The sequence below is a fragment of the Culex quinquefasciatus genome, chromosome 2, assembly GCF_015732765.1.
Source record: "Culex quinquefasciatus strain JHB chromosome 2, VPISU_Cqui_1.0_pri_paternal, whole genome shotgun sequence".
In the NCBI taxonomy this organism is placed as follows: Eukaryota; Metazoa; Arthropoda; class Insecta; order Diptera; family Culicidae; genus Culex; species Culex quinquefasciatus.
This window is the reverse complement of record NC_051862.1, coordinates 215,831,004-215,853,008: the sequence shown is the minus strand read 5'-3', so window position 1 is coordinate 215,853,008 and position 22,005 is coordinate 215,831,004. Positions and strand designations below refer to the sequence as shown.

General features: G+C 34.9%; 1 protein-coding gene across 2 annotated transcripts in view; it reads left to right on the top strand.

The window, feature by feature from the left end:
* Nucleotides 1-18,684, top strand: part of LOC6036011 (protein phosphatase 1 regulatory subunit 14B) — a 146,850-nt gene extending 128,166 nt beyond the window's left edge. For both annotated transcript variants that reach the window (XM_038257555.1, XM_038257556.1), the window contains exons 3-6: nt 9,402-9,666; nt 9,791-9,865; nt 16,728-16,769; nt 16,862-18,684. In XM_038257555.1, coding sequence (XP_038113483.1) covers nt 9,454-9,666; nt 9,791-9,865; nt 16,728-16,769; nt 16,862-16,903 — 372 coding nt within the window. In that variant the 5' untranslated portion in view covers nt 9,402-9,453 and the 3' untranslated portion in view covers nt 16,904-18,684. The remainder of the gene's footprint in view (nt 1-9,401; nt 9,667-9,790; nt 9,866-16,727; nt 16,770-16,861) is intronic.
* Nucleotides 18,685-22,005: the final 3,321 nt, after the last annotated feature.

The window sequence follows — 22,005 nt, the reverse complement described above, 5'->3', positions numbered from 1 at the left end:
TAAAGCTGTGTAACAAACCGCTTAATGCGTAGTAATTGAAGCCATCTTGATGCCAATACGTGTTGTTTACATCTCAGAAATGAAGGTCACACTCATCCCGAAACCCAGATGAAGCTCGAAACAATCCATTTAAGCCTTCGATTTCCGATTTCCGCAAAAGACGTCACACCCCAACGCATGACGTCAACGCAAAATCTCACAAGTGCGCTCATCAAACTTTGCTCATCCCTTAAAATGACACCCAGATTTGTGCGCCACAATTTCAAACAGTTTGATGGCAAAGACGCAAACAAAAAACGTTTAACTTTTGGGGCGCTCGCTGTTTGATGTTAGTTTAGCCTATAAGCATCATTTATCTTCTTCACCAAAAAGTCTCGTTCTGGCGCGGAGCTATTTCCAGAACGGAGATGACATAAGAAGAACTCTGCTTGCTTTAAGCGAAAGCTAAATAGACAAACTCAACTGTAAAGGAGGAGAATGGGTAAAGAATGAGTTAAAAAGTGAGCTTTAGCTTGAGTGGAAAAAGGGAAGGTGAGTACTACACTTTGTTATAGTAATACTTGGCCTCGAGCTTCCTGCACTTCTTGGCTAAGTTGAATTTCCGCTTCCGGCGGTTTTTCAAACCGCCATTCCGCGCGGGTAATGCAATATTCTGCTCTCGTCAATCTTATCGTTGACGGTTTAAGGTTGAAGTTGTTTTTCTACGGCTTGAACATGAGTGATGCTTTTCAGACGGAATATTGATTGATTACTGGATGTTTACACGGAGAAAAGTCGGTTTCCAAAATCGTGAACAAGTGTTCATGAAATTTGAAGATCCGGCTGAAACTTTTTTGGTGCCTCGGTATGCCCAAAGAAGCCATTTTGCATCATTAGTATGTCCATATAATTTTCCATACAAATTTGGCAACTTTTCAGAAATTTCCAGGTTGTGCAAAATATCCTTGAACGAGTTATGAATTTTTGAATCAATACTGATTTTTTCAAACAAAAAATCGAAATATTGGTCGTCAAAATTTTTAAACTTCATTTTTCGATGTAAAATCAAATTTACAATCAAAAAGCACTTTAGTATAATTTTGATAAAGTGCACCGTCTTAAAGTTATAACAATTTTTAGGTATCTTTTTTCAAATTAGTCGCAGTTTTTCATTTTTTTAAATAAGTGCACATGTTTGCCCACTTTTGAAAAAAATATTTTTGAAAAGCAGAGAAAATTCCTTACACTTTGCTTTTTTGAACTTTGTTGCTACGACCTTAAGTTGCTGAGATATTGCCATGCAAAGGTTCAAAACAGGAAAATTGATGTTTTCTAAGTCTCACCCAAACAACCCACCATTTTCTAATGTCGATATCTCAGCAACTAAAGGTTCGATTTACAAAGTTAAAACATAAAACAGTCGAGAAATTTTCCGATCTTTTCGAAAACAATAATTTTCAAATCAAGACTAACATTTCAAAAAGGCGTAATATTGAATGTTTGGCCCTTTTGAAATGTTAGTCTTGATTTGAAAATTTTGAAAATTTTTACTGATGTACTTTTTGATTGCACATTTGATTTTACATCGAGTTAAAAAATTTTGGCGACCAATATTTCGATTTTTGAAAAAATCTGTATTGATTAAAAAAAATCATAACTCGGTCAAAGATTTTTTTTTGCACAACCCGGAAATTTCTGAAAAGTTGGCATTTGATGTCCCCTAAAACATATAAAAAAATAATAAAACTTAAAAATAGGGTTTTGTGAAAATCAAGCATTAAAGACAAATAGATAAATTAAAAATCACATTTTTTTTACCGTGTATCATTTTTTTCAGTGTATTCCTTATCCATACCTACAACTTTCCCGAAGACACCAAATCGATCAAAAAATTCCTTCAAAAGATACAGATTTTTGAATTTTCATACATCATTTTTGTATGGACAGCTACCAAGTTTGTATAGAAAATTATATGGACAAACTAATGATGCAAAATGGCTTCTTTGGGCATATCGATGGCACCAAAAAAGTTTCAGTCGGATTAAAAAATACAAAAAAAATCGAATCTGACAAAATTGCTCTGAAGTGAAGTGAACAAAAAACACTTTGGTCGTGGTTCAGAATTTCATTAACGCTCGTTCACGATTTTGGGTGCTGATTTTTCTCCGTGTAGAATGTTTGATTTATCAACGCCACCCAATGGCACTTCAAAGTGCAAACATCATAATCCAGTTTGGCACAAAAAACACTGTTAACAGAGCATATTGTTGCCGCATATCAATTGGTACCTCCCGAAAACGGGTCATTACCAGGGCTTCAATGGAAATTTGTTGTTTAACATTCGCGCGAAAACATGAAACCCAGCTCAGCTGCCACGTGCTAACATGAAAAGGTGGCACATACGTGTTGCTCGCCACCCTTAAGTGGCTCTACTCTATTATGCACACTAGTCGAATTAATTAAAGCCGTGTCGAGCAAATCTGCACGAATAAAAAAAAAGAAACACACTCTTTTGGCATATCGATTTCAATAGCCAGGGGTAAATCGTAACAAATAAAACCCCAAACAAAAACATAAACCGACTTGCACTAATTGAATGTGAGTGTGTGTGTGTGAAACGTATGCAGTTTATTTTTTAGCATTTCTGTCCTTTTTTGCCCATTTGATTTTATTGCTAGTATACCACCCTCTTCTGCAATAAAAGAGGGGGACAAAAAAAAATGAAACAGGTGAGTATAGAAACGCAAACTGGGTCACCCTAAGTGTGAGCGCGTGAAACTGGAGCAAATTTGCTAATGGATATTGAAGAACTTTTTTTTTTGCCCTCCCCCGTTGATGCAGCAAAAGCAGCGTTTAGTTGTGAAGTTGTCATTAGTAGTTGGAAGGAAAGTGAGCAAAAAGACTCTGTTTGTTGCTGAGAAATCTTTAGAGGGTGGCTTGCACGGTCGATATGAGACAATCTGTGCCGCAACTGTAAAGTGTCTTTTTTGTTTTGGGTCATTAGGACATATGGACAGAGACTGTTTGGATTATCAAAATAATAAATAAATCAAAAGCAACCTTGAATTTTCTAACTGGAAATTGAGTTCTAATTTTTCATACAAATCTGTTGAGCGCGTCAAGATTAACATATTTTGAACTACCCTAATGTTAAACATCATTTGGTATAATTTTGATTATTTTTATTTGATAATTTTAATTCGTATATTTCTGATCTGAATGAAACAATACAATTTTGACAGCAGCCCATACTCAAAGCAGAGATATAGCCATATTAGTAGGGTTAGTGAATTTTCACGATTTCGCGGACAGCGTAAAATTCGTGAAATTTGAAGATTTCCGTGAAATCCCGTGAAATTGATCGATTTTCTCAAATCAATTCTTTAAAATAACATCATAATAAATGTTTCATTCATGACGACTTTTTAAGTTAATTTTATTATAAGTTTTTAATTCAAAAGCGTGATATAACCCATTTGAAGAATTGTTAAAAAATTATACATAAACATGAAACTGATACAAAATTTACTGAGAAGTGCATGCTGCGAATATTTAAACGATGTTGACAAAAATTAGGCAAAGAAGAAAAAAAATCTTGAAATTTATTTTTAATAAATTTTGTCTTTTTCAACCAAAACTTATTGAAATTGATTGAATAAGTATATTGTGAAATGTTTTTTAAATTGCATTTTAAAAACTTTATTGATTTATTTTTAGAAATCAATCAAAAACAAACATTCATGAAAATGTAACATTCTGTGATAATAGTCGTCTCTCCTTTTTCCTCCGGTCAATTATATAGCCGGAGAAGGAGAAAAAATAGATTGAAAAAATTAATTCAATCAGAGTAAAGAAAAATATTGAGAAAATACATTGCTTTTTTCTTGATACTCTAAATAACAGTTTATCATTTTTTCTTAGGAAACTAACTGAATTTAGTAATATTTTCATTCGCCGTAATAACAATTTAACTGTTATTCAATTTGAAATTTTAAAGATTTAATTCCAATTTCTATTGAAAGACTCAAGCTTGGTTCATTAAAGATTAAATAAATAGTTTTTATTATCTCGAAAGTCGCATTTTAAGAACATTTCGGATTTTTTTCTGAGTCCTGTTTAATTCTCACGATATTTGATTATTTGGGTGGATGGTTCCCTTGGAAGTTAAAAAAATGTTTATTTTGGTTTTTGTTCTGATTTTGAATAAAATTTTGAAGATTTCGTTACAGATAAAATAATTATTTGTCTAGTGACTTTAATTCAGTTTTTGAAAAGTAAGATGAAAGCCTTAGCACTATTTTTACTGGGAAAAATGTCGCAACAAACTATTTGAAATTGTTAGAATGGTTTGGTTAAATTTGGCTTTGGTATGACATTCAATAAAATAATAGATAAAAAGTAGCAAATCAGTGAAAACTGTTCAGCTATATTAGTCGAACATTAAAAAAGCAGCTCAATAAATGACAGTACCCATGCCCTACATTTTGGTTTAAAGCCGAGCTTCCGTGGCCGTGAGGTTACGGGTTTCGCCTTATAAGCGGAAGGTGATGGGTTCGATTCCTGTCTGGCTCGACAAAGTCAGATCCCTTAAAAGAGTAAATATTAGGATGTAACAAAAATGACTTTTTGGCGGGCATTCAAGGGTTTGTTCCGGTGGGCATACTAAGCCCAAATCCAAAATATGAGCTTGATTGGACGTAACAGGAGCTGGCGCTCCGCCCTTCAATTTTAAATGGGATTTAACCCGTAAAAAAAGATTTTTTCAAAAATGTCACTTTTTGAGGCATTTTGGCCACCAATGCGTTTATCAAAAACATCACTGGCGTGTAGGCCAGATCCTTGCGCATCTTTTGGTATATATAACATTGACATTTGGAGCACCCTGGAGCTCGATACAGGCCTTCAAAGTTTGGCATTTTTTCGAAAAATCGGTTCCGGCAAAAAAGATATGCGTCGCGCCTCGCGACGCCCTAGACGCCATTTGATTTTGCCGGGGCCGATTTTTCGAAAAAATGCCAAACTTTGAAGGCCTGTATCGAGCTCCAGCTCCAAATGTCAATGTTATACCAAAAGATGCGCAAGGATCTGGCCTACACGCCAGTGATGTTTTTGATAAACGTTGGTGGCAAAATGCCTCAAAAAGTGACATTTTTGAAAAAATATTTTTTTACGGGTTAAATCCCATTTAAAATTGAAGGGCGGAGCGCCAGCTCCTGTTACGTCCAATCAAGCTCATATTTTGGATTTGGGCTTAGTATGCCCACCGGAACAAACCCTTGAATGCCCGCCAAAAAGTCATTTTTGTTACACTCTAGTCACGGCGTATTTTCTGGGCAACCTTAAGGAGAAAAAATAGTCATCGCTACTTTTATATGTGCCTTATAGGAAATTTTCTCAGCTTTCCAATGCTTCTAAGAGCGAAATGTTTCATCGGAAAATTTCTGAGATATCGATATTTTAAGTTTTTTGTTTTAACATCCTTAATCATTTAATGGAAACTTTTAAATAACAGCTGAAGAAACTAATCAAATGATGTGTTTCATGAGTCATTTACTCATTAAAATGTGCAAAATAAGACAAGAAACAACTTTGTAGAAGGTTGCAAACCGCTTAACATTTTGAAAATGAAGTTTTAACCGATTTTTTGAATATGTGGGATTTATTCTGAAATTAAAATCATAAAATCATTAAGCATTAAAATATTATTTTTACAAGAACAAATAGATTATTACATAATTGTTGTGTACAAATAACACCGGTCTGCTCTGATCCAGCTTGGAATTAGCTGATACAACCGATTTTTTCAGGTTTGAGATTGATGAGGTTTTTTTCCTTAATCAAACATTAACCAGTTGCATGGATACAAAACATGTTAATGTTTAATACTCGAAATTGAACTGCAAACTACTGTTGCAAGCTTTAGGAGAAATACTTTTCATTTGTATAAAATTATTATTTTAGTTTTTTTTTTATTAAATAATCAAGGAATTAGCAATATTTTAGAAGTTTTTAAGACTCTCATCTTCAATCTCATGTTTTAAAAAAATGTTTTATTTCCTGATTTTTGTTCAAATAGTTTGGAAAGGAAGTTTCTGTTTGAATTTTTTGTTGAAATGACAAATAATATTGTTCGAACAAAAAAAAAGTTTGTGACGGTGTTTTCAGCATTTTGAATTGGAAGACTCGAGTTTTATTGCTACTTTTTAAGTGCATTTTCAAAAGTAAATATTATATAAAATTTTATATTTATTTTAAACTCATGGAAATATGACTTTTGAAGCTTGCAACAGTAATATGTAGTACAGTTTCGATTTTAAGTGATATATGTATGTATGTTCTTGGTTAATGTTTGTTTAAGAAAATATCAAATTTATTCATTAAAATTCAATAATACCATTCACAATCACAAACCTGCCAAATTTTCGGTTGAACAAGCTAAATTAGAGCAGACACGTTATATTTGTACACCAAAAATATGTAATAATCTAATAATTCTTGTAAAAAATATATTTTAACACTGTTTTATCATTTAAATTTCTGAATAAATCCCATATATTCAAAAACTCAGACAAAACATAAATTTCAAAATGTTTAGCGGTTTGCAACCTTCTACAAAGTTGTTTCTTGTCTTATTTTGCACATTTTGATGAGTAAATGACAAATGAAACACATCATTTGATAAGTTTTCTGAACTGTTAGTATAAAGTTTCTAATAAATAATATAGAATTTTTAAACCAAAAAACTTAAAATAGAGATATCCCAAAAATTTCCCGACGAAACATTTCGCTCTTAGAAGCATTGGAAAGCTGAGAAAATTTCCTATAAGACACATTTGAAAGTAGCGATGACTATTTTTTCCTGAAAAGTTTGTTCTAGAAAACACACCGTGTAGTAAATATGCTCACTGGGAATACTGACCGATAGGGGATGGGTTTCGACTAGCGGCGTGCTGGGTTTCCAATCCAGAGGTCGTGAGTTCGATTCTCGTACCGGGATGATGAAGCTCTCTGAAAGTTATATGTAGAGCCCGCCCGTCCTTAAACTAATGGATTATTTTTTTAAATTATTTATAGTTTTTATTTGTGTCACGTTCAAATTAAATTATTTTTTAGTTTATTAAAAAAAATACAGTAAAGCATAAAAAAAAGTTTCTGAAAGTTTAACATCAATTTTTCATAGTTAATTCAATATTTTTCACGTTCTGCGAAATTTCCGTGAAATTTGATGTTTTGAAATTGAGGTCCCCGTGAAATATGAAATTTTTGAGCGTGAAAAATCACTAAGCCTACATATTAGTATTTTTCGTCTTATTTTTACCCTATTTTTTCCTATTAAATTGTTGGTTTTATACAGAATCATATACTGAACATCAAATTCGAAGTCCCGGCTCGTTCTCGCTCGAGAGATCGACAAGTCGTCAAGTCGTCAAGTCGTCAAGTCGTCAAGTCGTCAAGTCGTCAAGTCGTCAAGTCGTCAAGTCGTCAAGTCGTCAAGTCGTCAAGTCGAAGCATAAACGCTAGCACATTTACGCTTGCGCGTTTTACGCTGCGCGTGAAAGTGTTCTTTCTGGCTTCTCATAATAGATCGACAATGTGCAATAGCGATACATATTTTTTTAAGTTAATCGTAGACTAAAGTTAAAGACTGAGTACCCTTTATTTTTTCTAATAATGTCAATCCAATATGTTTTTCCTAATTAAATTTAAATATCTTGCGACCCATAATGTACCTCTGAAATTTAAAAAAATCGCATTTGAGGTTTAGCCTAAAAATATTCGAAGCTCTTGGTTAAATTCTCACTGGGTTGTATCATTTTATTTCTGAAAAAATAATTGCACCAATATATTTGTCGGAGTTTCATCATTTTGTAAGAAAGGCTCCATTTCACCTCTGGTGATATTAAATCGGGGTTTTAATATTCGACTAATAAAGCTATAAAGTTTTCGCTTATTGGCTTCATTTTACTCAATTTCATACCAAAGCAAGATTTAACAATCTTGTCCTGCCAAAATGAGTTAAATAAATTGTATTTTTTGCAATTCCGTCGTGAAACTACTTACTTTTCCTGTCATTCTTGAACGACGAAATAGCCTACTTTTCTGTACCAAAAATAACAGAATCGAATAGCAACACTTTTCAAAATAAATGCTGAAAAGTTTTACTTTTCAGCACTCAAATGGGTGCTGAAAAGTTGAACTTTCCAGCACTTGTTTTGAAAAGTAACACTTTTCAACATTTTTTTAATTAAACGATTTATTGACAAAATACATGAAAATTTTACATAAAATTTCACTCAGTGTGTGTTTTTTGGAATTGCAAAAAATGTTGTATGGAACTCGCTGCAAAACTTGATTTTTTCAGCACTCTTCGTATTTATCCAACTCGGTGAACCTCGTTGGATAAATGTACGACTCGTGCTGAAAAAATCCTTTTTTTGCAACTTGTTGCATAAACTACTATTTTGCGACATTTAGCACATTGAAAATAATTTTAAAGGTTTTCATCTCCCTATTCTAAATTTAAAATTTAAATACAAAGGCAAAACTAATATGTTTGTAACGAAATCGATATTTTTATTCAAAATGAAAACAAAACAAAAAAAAGTTAGTAGTATAACTTTCACGGGAATCATCTACCCAAATACTCAAATATCGGTCAAATTAAACAGGACTTAGAAAAATCTGAAATATTTTTAACAGTTGATTCAAAAAATTAAAAGTATCCTTCATTTTGATTAGAATAAAACAGAGCTTTTAATTTCTTACGAAACTATACCTGTCAAATAAAACAGCAGTAAAAATTTTATTACAGCGAATGAAAGTGTTACTAAACTTAGTAAGTTTCTAAAAAAACTAAAAAATTCCGAATTTGCTGAATTCTACAGTATTTCAAGAAATTATTATTTTTTTCCTATTTGAGTTTGATAAATCATTCTGAGAAAAATCGTTACTGTTTCACACAAACATAAAATTTCACGGGATTTCGCGGAAAAAGCGCGAAAAAACGGGATTTCGCGCTGTACGCGAAATCGTGAAATTTCACTAACCTTAGATCATGTATTGAGCATTTCTCCCAAAAATAAGCAATGTTTTAAAATTTTATTTTGTGAACTTACAACATGATTTTGTGACATTTTCGATTCTTGTCTACATTTTCGTTCGATTTAAAAATAAGTTCAAGCTCAACCGCCTCCCCCACTAAATTGTTACATTCCTTGACCACACTGACAATTCTCAAAACCCATAAACTGTTTAAATTAATCATAATCACATTAGCTACGTGATTGCTTAAGTGTCGGACACGCCCTCAGGGCGACTACGACGTCGAAATTTGTGTGTCGTGCCGCCATCATTCTCCAAATTTAACTGCAAATGTCCCCACGAGATTATTAATTCAACTTTCTTCGCCTCATTTTTTTCAGAAGACTGACCCAGCCCCAACCTCCGGAACGGAACCACGGAGCAGCAGCGAAGATGCAGTGTGGCGTTGAGACCATGAACGACTGCGAGCGTTCGCCGGGCCGCACCGGACTGCGCGTCAACTTCACCGAGAAGGGCGAGGTGAAGGAGCGGCGGGAGAAATTCCTCACGGCCAAGTACGGCTCGCACCAGATGAGCCTCATCCGGAAGCGGCTCGCCGTCGAGATGTGGCTGTACGACGAACTGCAGAAGCTGTACGACCCACCCGTAAGTATGAATGCTATAGGTCGTAAAATTGGTCTCTATTTCTGTTGTTGTTGCGTGTAGCTTTAATTTATGGCCTTTTCTTATTTTCATCCTCCCTCGGGACCACCTCGCTCTCTTGCCACAGACGGAAGCGATAGACGTGGACATCGACGAAATTCTCGATATGGACACCGATGACATCAGAAGATCTCACTTATTCGTAAGTATATTGGACTGTAATTACTAAAGATAGCACCACGCGTGGCTTTTTATAGCACAGCCGGGTAGGCGCCATTATGGCAAAACTATCCAAATTTGAATCCAGTGGTTTTCAAAGTAAATCAAATCCGATTTGAAAAATTACGTGCGAAATAAAAATCATTACCGAAAAATCTTTAAAACCATCAAACATAATTGAAAAAAAGTAAATTGACAATAAATTTAAAATATTTATAAATTGTTCCGATTCGAAAGTCGACCTTATTAAATATGGATTTTTTTTTATATTCAGTATTCAGACGGTATTCTGATCATTTGATTTTTAAACATTTATTTTATATTGTGGATTTGAATTCAGCGGAAAAAATCCACTGAGATTAGAGAAATGAAAAAAAAAAAACTTGTCGGACCGTAACTTATTGTAACTTTTTTTTTTTAGAGAATTGCAAGTTTATTTGATTTTGTTATGTTCACTGATTTTTTTTTCAAATTTTTGACCCTCTACAATCCCACCCTCGATCTAAAAATAATCAAAAAAAATATTTTTCAACCGTTTTGTACAGAACTCTAAAAATTCTTTTAATAAATCAAGCAAAACAATGTAAATTGGCCAAAGTGACTTTGTGAACATAAAGTATATCCTACTCACTCATAATGTAAACATCCACTGACGTGAGCAGGATAGACTGTTTTTTTACAAACTAATTGGCCCATTTACATTGTTTTACTTGATTAAAGGTTTGACTTTGTCAATGTTTTTAAAATTTTCATTTTTTCAGCTGTGTTTTTTACTAACATTTCTTATATTTTAAGTAAAAACAAACATGCAGTATTTTTTAGTGTCCCAGACTATGCCTCTACGCATTTTTCTTCAATTTAAATGGTAATGGTGCCATTTTATAGCAGAAAATGTGGAAAACGAGCAAAAAATTAAAGAAGTGACTGGGTAAACACTTGAAAAAATTAGATAGGCAAAATGTAATGATAGAAGGTGGTAGAATAGGCCAAATACTGCCATTTTATAGCAGAAAATGTGGAAAACGAGCAAAAAATTAAAGAAGTGACTGGGTAAACACTTGAAAAAATTAGATAGGCAAAATGTAATGATAGAAGGTGGTAGAATAGGCCAAATACTACCAAAAACAAGCATCAACTAAACAAGATAAATGCAAATTAAAATACTAAAAATGAAATAAGAAAAACATAAAACAAGAGTAGTAAAGCTTTTCGTAGAACAAAAGTGGCTCCAAATTAAAATGACCTAAAACACGGGAAAAATAAATAAATTAGGGCAGTAGAGGGTTAATTTGTTAGAAAAAAAGGTCAAGTTTATTTGATTTTTTTAATATTCCTGAAAAATTACTGAACTAATTAAAACAAAAATTAACCTGATTTTTTTTCAATCGTAGATAAACCTATTTTAGCTTTATCGGTCAAATTTGGCCGATTTTTTTAAAAATCGGCGAGAAAAGTTAACCATTTTCAAAATTCGTCATAAAATCTTTTTTGAATCGATTTTTGATCTTCAAAAAGCATTGGAAAGTAGAAATTTAAAAAAAAAATTTCGAGCAAAACGATGTAAATGGGCCAATGTGGGTTTGTAAACATAGAGTTTCTTGCCCACTTCTAATGTAAACATCCAGCAGTTTTTTGACAAAATCATATTGACGCATTACATTGATTTGCTTGATTTAAGGTTTGACTTTTGTGTGACGGTGTTATTAAAAATGTAATTTTTACAGGGGTCAATTTTGGCTGTGTTTTGTAATGTCCTATAGTGACCATAAACAAATTAAGAGAAGACTGTAAAATATAAAAAAAAAAACTAGAAAGTCAAAAATACATTACCGGTGCACTTCAACCAGAGTTTTTGCACCAAGATTTTGGTTACATACATTTTAGTATCTTCAAAACTACGGGTACTATCGAAATGTTGTTTCATTCATCCCCTAAAGTACCGCCCACAAAGTAATTTACAACAAAGTTTGATTAATTTTACAATCCCGTTATTACTGGGTTGGGTCCGTAAGTTTGACAATTTTGAAATAAGAAAATAACAACTTCCTTCGTTGCTGTGCACCCTTAACAAAAAAATAAAAATGTAAATTAAAATACAAAAAAAAATAACAAGAAAAACATAAAATAAAAGAAGTTGAATGTTTCGTACAACAAAAGTTGCTTGAAATGACTTCCTTTTCCGAAACAAATAATAAATTTCGAAAAAAAAATGGCCGTTGGCAGGTTAAAAAAATATGTTTCATTGATTTTCTTATTCATCAAAAAGACCTTCACACAATTCAGACTATGAATTTATCAACATTGATCCTAGTTATTAGCGTTTCGAAGATCTATTGATAGATTTTTTAAATATTTTCATAGCCACAAATTTGTATGAATGAATCATTGCACAATGGTTCAGATCGCAAAATGTATATTCCGGAAAGTTGTGAAGTTTGTGGAGCATTGGTGTCTTAAGAAGACCCTCACTATTAGGGCGTTTAATAAAATCTAAATTTCCAGGAATATTTTTGGGATTTTTTTTCTGTTCCGGAAAATCGATGGCCATGTTAATCCAAGCAACTTTATCTAAGACTTCTTACTTTTAACCTCAAATTTGAGTTCCGCGACTCCATTTTAGTTTAATGCCTATTAAATTACACTTTTTTTTTTTCTTCATTATTTCATCACCGCCATTTTGGCCGCCATCTTAGAAAAAATAAAAAAAAAGTTATTAAATTAAAACAAACGGCTCTAATTTAATTTTCAGAACTGTGAAATTTTCCTATGACATTGTTGAAAACCACTGACTTTACACCCGTGTCGTCCAATGTCATCCAGCACCAAATTCGACTTTTGGCCCGTGCGAGTGAGTGGAACTTGCTAACCATTTACGCCACCACTAGTTTGTTGACCGTTCCGTCTGGCCACGGTCTCGGCGGGGCCGGCTCCTCCTCCATATATCGCCACGTGACAGGCGTGACAAATGCCATAAAATTAATTGGATCACAAAGAGTATGGCGCGCTTCCGCGCTGGATGCTGCTCTGTAGACTGATGAGAGTTTCGTCATTGAAAAGAAGCGGAAAGTAATTTTATGGTCCAGTGGCCAATGGAATCTTGAGCCTCCTCTCTGGCGCTCTCTTCTGGAAGGTTACGTGGATAAATTGGGCAGTCTGTCTGCTTTTTTTTTGTCGCATGGTGCTAAACATCTCTTATTATCAGATCAGGCCGACGCCAATGATTTCGATTTTGTTTATTTTTCTAGTTTGCACATTTCGTTCAAATTTTGTGCACAAACTCTTGCAAAATAAAAGCAAATAACCCCACAACAGGCCATGACTTTGAACCTTATAGAGCGCTCCAAAACAAAGAACCGCCCGCCTCCTACGATCGTGATCGGAAACTTATAGAAATGGTCGCGCGCAGCGACTTGAACAGTTCATCGACATTACCTATTCGGACAGAGAGCTCTCTCCCGATCGGGTTCAATTTATAAATAAAGACAATGATGACTCAGTAGTGGTGTCTTGGACGGCGTGGAACCGGACTTTATGACCCATTGCTGGAGTGCGATCATCGAAAATGGGCGAAATGAATGGAGAATTTATTGGGTTGGTACGTAACAGAACCTGAAATAAATTGAACAGCAGGGGAACAGCATGTAATTTTATCGGGCACCTATTATTGGCATATCAACACTTTGTCGTTAAATTACAGCTTGTAAAAAGCGTTTTAATAATCAAGTAATAAATACCTTACTGCGAAGTGTGCAAGCAAATTTGTCTCAACAGTTTTCAAAATACATTGTTTAATTAGTCTAAATCGGAGAATTGGATGGAGTTAGTACCGAATCCTCCACTTGCCAAACATATGAGAATTTCCACTTTTGGACAAACCAAAAACAAATCATTTCTAAATATTTTTTATGATAACTTATCTGCTGTAGCTTTTTGCTAGTTTTTATATAAGTTTCTGCATAAGTTCAATATATTTCAAACAAATCAAATTATGTACATTATTTGTTCAGTATTTATTTTAATAAATGTCATAACAAAATAACAACTCTAGGCAATCGAGAGTTCAGTGGATAGAAAATGCAATTCCAATGTTTTAAACACAGTATTGTGGTAATGTGACACCAGGGAATGTTGACATATTTTGTGCTAGAAACAAAATGTGTAATTTTAAACATACGTGTTATTTCTTTCAAACATTCCATTCAAACTGAGATAAAATTACATCGGAAAAGATAACATTTTTCAACCTTTCAAAATTAATCTTTTTGGATTCCTCTCCGAGGAATGCCATATAAAATCACTTGAAAATTGGCCAAAAAATTGCACCTCGATTTCTCGGAAATGGCTGAACGGATTTGGACACTTCCGGTTGCATTCGATCCCTCTTAGCTTCCGATAAGTCGCTATTGAAAATCTTCCCCGTACGAAAAACGATTTGCAAACCTAAAACCGAAAAACAAAAAAACGATGAAAATTTTTCAAAATTGCTTCACTTTTGCATAACTAGGTAGTCTGGAATGTCCTCCATCCCTGGCTGAAACGGGACAAAAATCCATTGAAATTTGCCAAAATTACAGCCACTTTAAGAAAACTGTTTGCATTCAGCCGCCTTCAAATCGACTAAAACGAGGCCAAAATTAACCAAAATGTCGGCATGTTGCACATTTTTGGGAAGCTCTTTCAAAACCCAATCCACTGCTGCTAATTTTTGACGATACTGCTATTTTTGACGATACCAATGCATTATCACATGCTGGTTCGCCCATCCGGCTAAAAAACCCACAACTATTATACTTTATTCGAAAGCATTTTTCATCGTGCTTCGAATGTCATCTTAGGAAATAAAATTCCCTTTGTAAATCGCGTCCAGCATGCAAAGATTCCACCCGACCTCAAATCAGGTCCAGAATAGCCTCAAAAACGTCTTAGCCAAGCCAAGTCAAGTCAAGTCATCTCGGGAAATGACTATATATTATGTGTTCTTAGATACCTATCCTTGAGCCATCGATCGACTCCGTTAGCGATACACCTTTTACCCTTTCTTAAATTTTCGCTTTAGCTACGGAATGTGAGAGCGGAATGCGAGAGAGGGAGAGAGTTTACGGAAATTATGACTCGTTCGAGCACTGCATTAGTTTTTACGCCGTGACAGCATTAGACAGCTCGCGTGCATTGTTTACATGGATTTTCGTCGACAGACCGTAGGCGTATTTTACTTTTACTGGGATAGAATAGCATTCGATTTAGTAAGCCTATAGACTATATACATTATAAAGTAATATGCTTTCTATCAAAAAGGATCGCAAAGTTATTACTTTAAATTGTTTTAAAAATCCATTTTAAATCCTTTGCGGTCGTATAAAGTGTCATGGTACCCAGAAAATTAAGCTTTATCATTTTTTATTTTTTTTCATAAAATTATTTTTATTAGGTCCTTTTCGGTACTGGGACCTGGTTAGGACCGAGCTTTATCATTGTGAACAATAATATTAGTAATTTAGTGTAATTTTAGACCTCAATCAATCGTCTATATATATTCAATGTATATTATACATGTACATTCTCAATTCATAAATTTGTGTATGAACCGAGAAGAGGAAGCCCCCATTCACCTAGGTGGATTAAGTAACGTTTTTTACAGTATGTTAGCTATGTTAGCTTTATGTTGTTTTTTTTTAATGACAGTTTTCTGAACTCGTCTTTTATTTTCGCTCACAAGTCACTCACACAGTCATCACTACCTCTCTAATTAGCGCAGAGCTCCTTCTTTTGACATTTTACCAACATTCCGATCACCTTCCTCAAGACTGCATTCAAATGATTGCTGTCACTACACTTTACCGTACCAAGCAAGATAGAGAAAGGCAAAGAGGGAAAGAGAAAGAGCATGTGTCATCGTGGCGCCCGCTCGGCATTCTTTCGTACCAACATCGTGTGTGTCAACTGACGGTCGCATCCAAATCGTGACGATCGTGACCGGCGCTTTCAGTGAGCATTAAACGATCGGATCGATGATGATAGCTGACTTCCAAGTTCTGTCAAAGGTCAGGCATCTCAGTCAGTGGCCGATCCTTTTTCGAGCCCAGGTTTGGCTGGTACAAAATTTATTATTTTTTTAGCTCGGCTCTGGCCAAGGTCGAGGAGAGGGCAAAAAAATGAAATTAAATTTTGTGTGATCAAAAAAAATGCAAAAAGCGCCTCTTTGACAAAAAACCATACAAAAATAAACGTTAAAAATGTATTTTAAATAGTTTGAAATCAATTTTATTTTTTTTTCCATGAAATTTTAAATTCCAGCAATCATTTTTTTTGTTTGTCCCCTTAATTTTTGAGGAGTGTAAACCTCAAAAATTACATTCATATTTCAGAATTTGTTGAATGTATTTTTATTGCTCTAAATGTGTATTTTTCATCAACAAAATTCAAAAGCAATTTTTGTTAGTTTTCGGCAAAACCTTTTTTCTTTGAAATCTTCAATTCACTGGAATAAAAATAAATTTGGTGGGCAAACTATAGACTTTTTGTTTTTGTTTGTCGATATATTTTTATAAATTTTCAAACGGTTTCCAAAAAATTATCCATTGACTAGAGATTTATTATATAACGCAACAGTTACGAGAATTTTGCAAAAAGAATAAAAGTTTTTAAACTATACTGAACAGTAAGTTTTGAAACGGTGTAAATATATGCAACATTAACAATATTTTTGTGGAAAAAAAACTAGAAAAAGCAGTGTGGGTCATTTAGATCGGATTTTTTACTAAATTATTTATTTTTGGGACGCAATTATGACATTTAATTTTGATACTTTTTAATTAAATTTATTTTTGTTTTTACTTCTATTACAGAGCCTACTATCCGCATGCAAACGACCTCCTCAAGACATATCGGTAAGAAAATTTGAACTTTTGTTTAAAGTCAATTGAATAATTTAAAGTAAAATAACAAAATTCATGACATAAACTCTTTTTCTTTTTTCCAGAAATTCATCAGCGATCTGCTGGACCGGGCAAAGACCCTCTGAGCTGGACTGGTCATTTCAGTTTAAATTTAATTTTAAAGTAAACAGTAAAAATCTTGCAAAGTAAGGTCACATTTAAAAGTAACGTAAACGCAGTGTTAATTTAATCTAAATACAAACAAAAAAACAGATGTAAGGAAATCACACAACACATACACACACACAACATCAACATCAAAAATATAACGAATCCGGAAAATCATCTTTTTGGCACAGAGAAACAACAACAAATCACACCCACCCACTCACATTATTTAGTGTTTTAGGTTGATGTTTTTTTAGGGTTAGTTTAGCAAGACTACAACAGCTGTGTATTTAGCTATCACTGATTCGATGTTTAGGTTTAGGTTTATAATTTGTGCGCGCTCAACTTTCGAATGTGTGAGTCAGAGGTGTAGGAGAAGCTCACTAAAATTACGAGAATTAGGCTGGAAACACAAATAACAACAAACAGAAAAAAATATATTATTATAAACAGCAGAAATGAAAGACAGAGCCAGAGAAAGATTTGATTTTTCTCCAAAGAATACTTTAGTATAGATACAAAAGAAAATGATGAAGAGAAGTGCAGAAAAGGTTAAGCGATACAAATTATGCTGTAAGTAAGTTAAACAGAAAACACACACAACACGAAGCTCGTTTGTTTATTTTGTTAACTATTTTATGGTTAAGTTCGTCTTCAAATCTCTTTAGTGTGTAAATTTGTGTCTCCTTCAACGACTCGGTTTAAACTTATTTCTAAACTCAGTTGGCCACGTTTGGTTCGTTCGCCACCTCCAAGACACTGCCAGGATTTGCCCAAAAAAAAAGGTGCTGCCATCGAAGCAAGCCAAGGCCTGCTGCGCGCTTTGCTCATGTGGCGGTCACAGACGAGGAATCTTTTTTCGAGAACGCAAAGCTGCAAAGTTTCTCTTGTTCGAAAAAGGTCATTACTTAGATAAATAAATTGGAAAGTCAGTCAGCAAACGAGTGAACGAGCTGAACCGAAGTCAAACTTGGAGAAATAACACAAAAAACGAAAAAAAAAAAACAAAGCACAGTGTCGAAAGGGAACCACGTTAATTAGTGAGAATGTTGTAATAAAATAGCAAATCAAAAGTAAGGAAAAACAAAAGAATGCCAATTTGAAATCACCCATCAGTGCTAATTTAACGATGTTTTGTTTTTTTGATTTTTACTTTTCGCTTTGTGATCACGCACTGAAAGACTTTCACGATATCTTCCCGACGAAAAGTCTCTATAGTTTAGCTTAGCTACCCCATATTTAGTACTCATTCTCTCATTAAGTCATCATATCATCGAAAAACTAAGAAAATCAATTTAGAAAAAATATTCTATTCATAAAAAACACACACAAGCACACTCACAAACACATATAACTTCTTCTACAATATCAGTCTATAGAAATGCGATGTTTCGTAGTGTTTTCACTGTTCAACTATTCAAATTATTGTAAAACGTTTAGAACGAGTGCAAAATTTAAATTGACGAAAAATAAATACAGCACACATCTTAATCGAATCTGTCATGCAAAACCACACTGAAAAAAAAAACAAATAAATTGGCAAAAAGTCCCGCCCTTTCCCCCCTCCCCCAACAACTGTATCCGAGGATGCAGCAGTAGGATAAAATAGTGAAAAAATAAAACAACAAAAAAGATAGCTTTAGCTTTTATCGAGGAACAATAGTGTGAGCAACAAATGAAACAAAAAAAAAGTTGTAATAAAATTAGGTGCCCTCCCATTCCCACTGCAAAATGGAAGTGTGTGACAAAGAAATAAAAATGACTCCAAAATTTATTAATCCGAAATGAAAACAAAAAAAAAGTAAATAAACAATTAGAAAAACAAATAGACAGCAATTTTTTTCCAGTGGAAATCGATGTCTAATACCAACAACCAACCCAATGGAACAACGGCTTAGCAGGCGGTGATTTTTAAGGCGCGGTTGTGTCGTTTGGTTTTAAAAAGCAAACACACCTCCCTAGAGCATACAAAAATAATTGACGATTGGACACACATTTACTCAACACAACCACGACTCCCCACAACGCCCACACAAAAACACACACACTCACACCGTTCGTGAACAATGAAGAGAACAAAAAAAAATGTAAAGCGATGTGGATTGACAGAAATAAAAAGAAATTGAAAATGTAATAAAAAAAAAACAATTGGGGAATGTTATTTTATTTACGATGGAGTGATAAATCATATCCAAATCCAAAAAACCTTTTTTGTCTAATTTAAAGCACCATGCGTCTCCATTGCTCAATACAGTCAACTGACAAGTTGAAGGAGGCGAATAGCTGCTCAGCCTTTAAATGTTTATTCTCCATATTAAAAAAAAAAAACAAAAATATTATCCGCGCACCACCAAACCGAAGTGCGCATCTCTTCTGTTGCGCGAAAAAATCGTACAATATTGAGTGGTTTGTCGTAAGCGTGTACATCAGCCTGTAGCGCAGCAGGCTTTGACAGGTTGCCAGTGAAGTCAACCATCGCGGCGCTCATTTTTCGTTTGTGGTGCTTTCCAGTTACGGAATTTGACAAAATGGTGTTCTAAGCATTTGTAGAACTCATCAACAGCAACATTTCTTCAGAACATTGTATAGCTGTAAAATTCTTACGCAAAAAGTTACAAGAAGATTTCAGACCTCAGGACCAATGGTTCGCGATGCTTTTGTTTGCCTAACGCATTTTTGTTTGTAACTTTTTTTGTATTCATCAAAAATTAACACTATGTTCAGCAAAGTTGTACGATTTGGTGTGTTCTACAAGTCCTTCATACTCAACTTTGTCAAATTCCGTAACTGAAAAGCACTACAAATAAAAAATGTGCCGCGAACCAAAAATGAGCGTCGCGATGGTTGACATTACTGCAGGTTGCGCTCGTAGGGGAAATACACCCTTTCTAATCAAATACCTATCTTCGTCATATGGAGAGTTTGATGCTCGATTAAAGCTCCAAAAATACTTTTCAGGCTATAAACTTACCAGCAACAGCACCGCCTCGAGTAAGCACGCAAATTTATGCCATTTACTGGCCAAAAGATCAAATTGAATGCACTTTTGATCATAATTTCTATTTTGCGAGACCATTTCTCATCATTTTGGTGGCACACACATCCACACGCAAGATCAGAGGTTAACGCTTAACGAAAGTCGCCATCAATATCTTTTCACTTGCGCTAACGATTTCAAAGCGCTTAAGATATAAAATTGCTTCCAACTACCGGCAACATGTTCTTTTGACCATTACTTAGTCTCTCCCTTGAAAAACAATCCCGAAAAATGTAAATAATTAGCAACACGCAAACGAGAAATCCGTGAGGGTGGCCCTCCCAATTTGAGCTGAGTGGAACAACGCTGAAATCGCACGGAAATCCCTCCCGACTTGAACGGTCTCAAAAATTCACGCACACCATCACAGGAAAATGTCGAAATGTTTCAATTTCATAGAGTTATCTACGTGCAATGTCCGTATATTTAACAGGTCCGGCTGAAAACGCTTTGGTTTAGTGTTAGTAAGCAAAAAAGTGTCAACATTCGCGATGCCTCTGGTGATGACGTCATACCGTTCTTGCCACTATAGGATGATATACAAAATGAATGAAAAATTAATTACATTGTATGTTTTATGCATTTCTAGAAAACTTTTATTACGCAACAAATTGATCAAAAGCATGTTTTGCATGAAAATCGTGTTTTGCTAAAGTTGCGAAAGATTTAACCGAGAATTTTATTTATTTCTAGATGGAAAACACTTAACCACTTCTAACGCTTAAACCACGTGTACCATTTTGGGAGGGGGTGGTAATTGGGAAAGGGAATCGACAATAATTATTCAATTATTGAAGTAAGTCCATACAAAAAGGAAAAAAATGAATGAAAATCATAGCTTTAGCGAATAGAAAAGTTAATATTGAACAATATCCTAAACAATTTAAATTGAACATTGGTAGACAAATATACACTTCACTTGATTTAATCATGATTTTATTGTGAATCAAAGATCATTCAGAGGGTCCGCGTTAATCAAAGGAAAGGGATAACATATCCCATCAATGCTTCCTTCGATGTTCACCAAATTTTGAGGAAGTTTCGCTCGCTTAATTGGTTCCGTGTGCTGCTGCAATGTAAGGGGTGAAAATCCCAAGGGCAGCTGATCTTGAACACCGTGCTGCGACCTGGTGCATCAACGGTTTATGTTGCTGCTGCTGGGCAGGAAACCACTTTGAGTCTTGGTCAATTTTGCGCAAGTGGTACATGTCACGCCGTACATGACACTGCGGTTGGGGCGGAAGTGGATGAAGCTGCTGGGGAGCTTAGTTCATGTGTGGCGGTAGCCGTCCGGTCGTGCGTCGACATGACGACCTGCTATGGTTCAAGCTGTTTATGCACCTGATTGTTGGCCACAACCGGCGGTGCATTGTGAATTTTCCTATTCCCGAAGTCCCAGTGATGGCGGTTCTTCGGTAGATATCGACTCAGAACTTTTGCTTCGGCCGCACGGTACACTGCGGCAAATGCTTGGCGTTCCTCTTTACACTAGTGGTATTTCTGACGCCGCTGCTGATGGCCATCTCCCGGCTGGCGCGGAATAGACTGCTGCTGAAGGGATTGATGCTGAACGTGATCGCCGGCTGTACGGCGACCGGGACAAGAACAACGCGTACAGGAACGGATCGCCACCGAGCTGCTACTGCCGAATGCTTGGTCAAACCATCTAGTTCCTTCACTGTTTGGCTGATCTGTTCCGCCACCGTTTCCACCGTCAGTTCCGCTCCCGTCGGTTTCCAGAAGACAAGATATCAAACGGCTCAAAAACATCCGCCGCCAACGTTTAATAGCTTGCAACTTCACGGGTCCATTCCTCCTATGCCAGCGGATGGTGATCCTTACTCTGCTTGTTCGGACTGACTCTTCCGGGTCACAAATTGTTGAAACAGCTGCGAATAAAAGTTTAAGTATTAAATTAAAGTTATTAAACTATAAAATTTCTCAACCTTTTTGTTAACCTTTTTGCAAAACTTCCTTCTGTAGATCGTTATCCGGGTTATCCAAAAGATTGGAGGACATTGGCGCGGCACAGGTTCCTTAAAA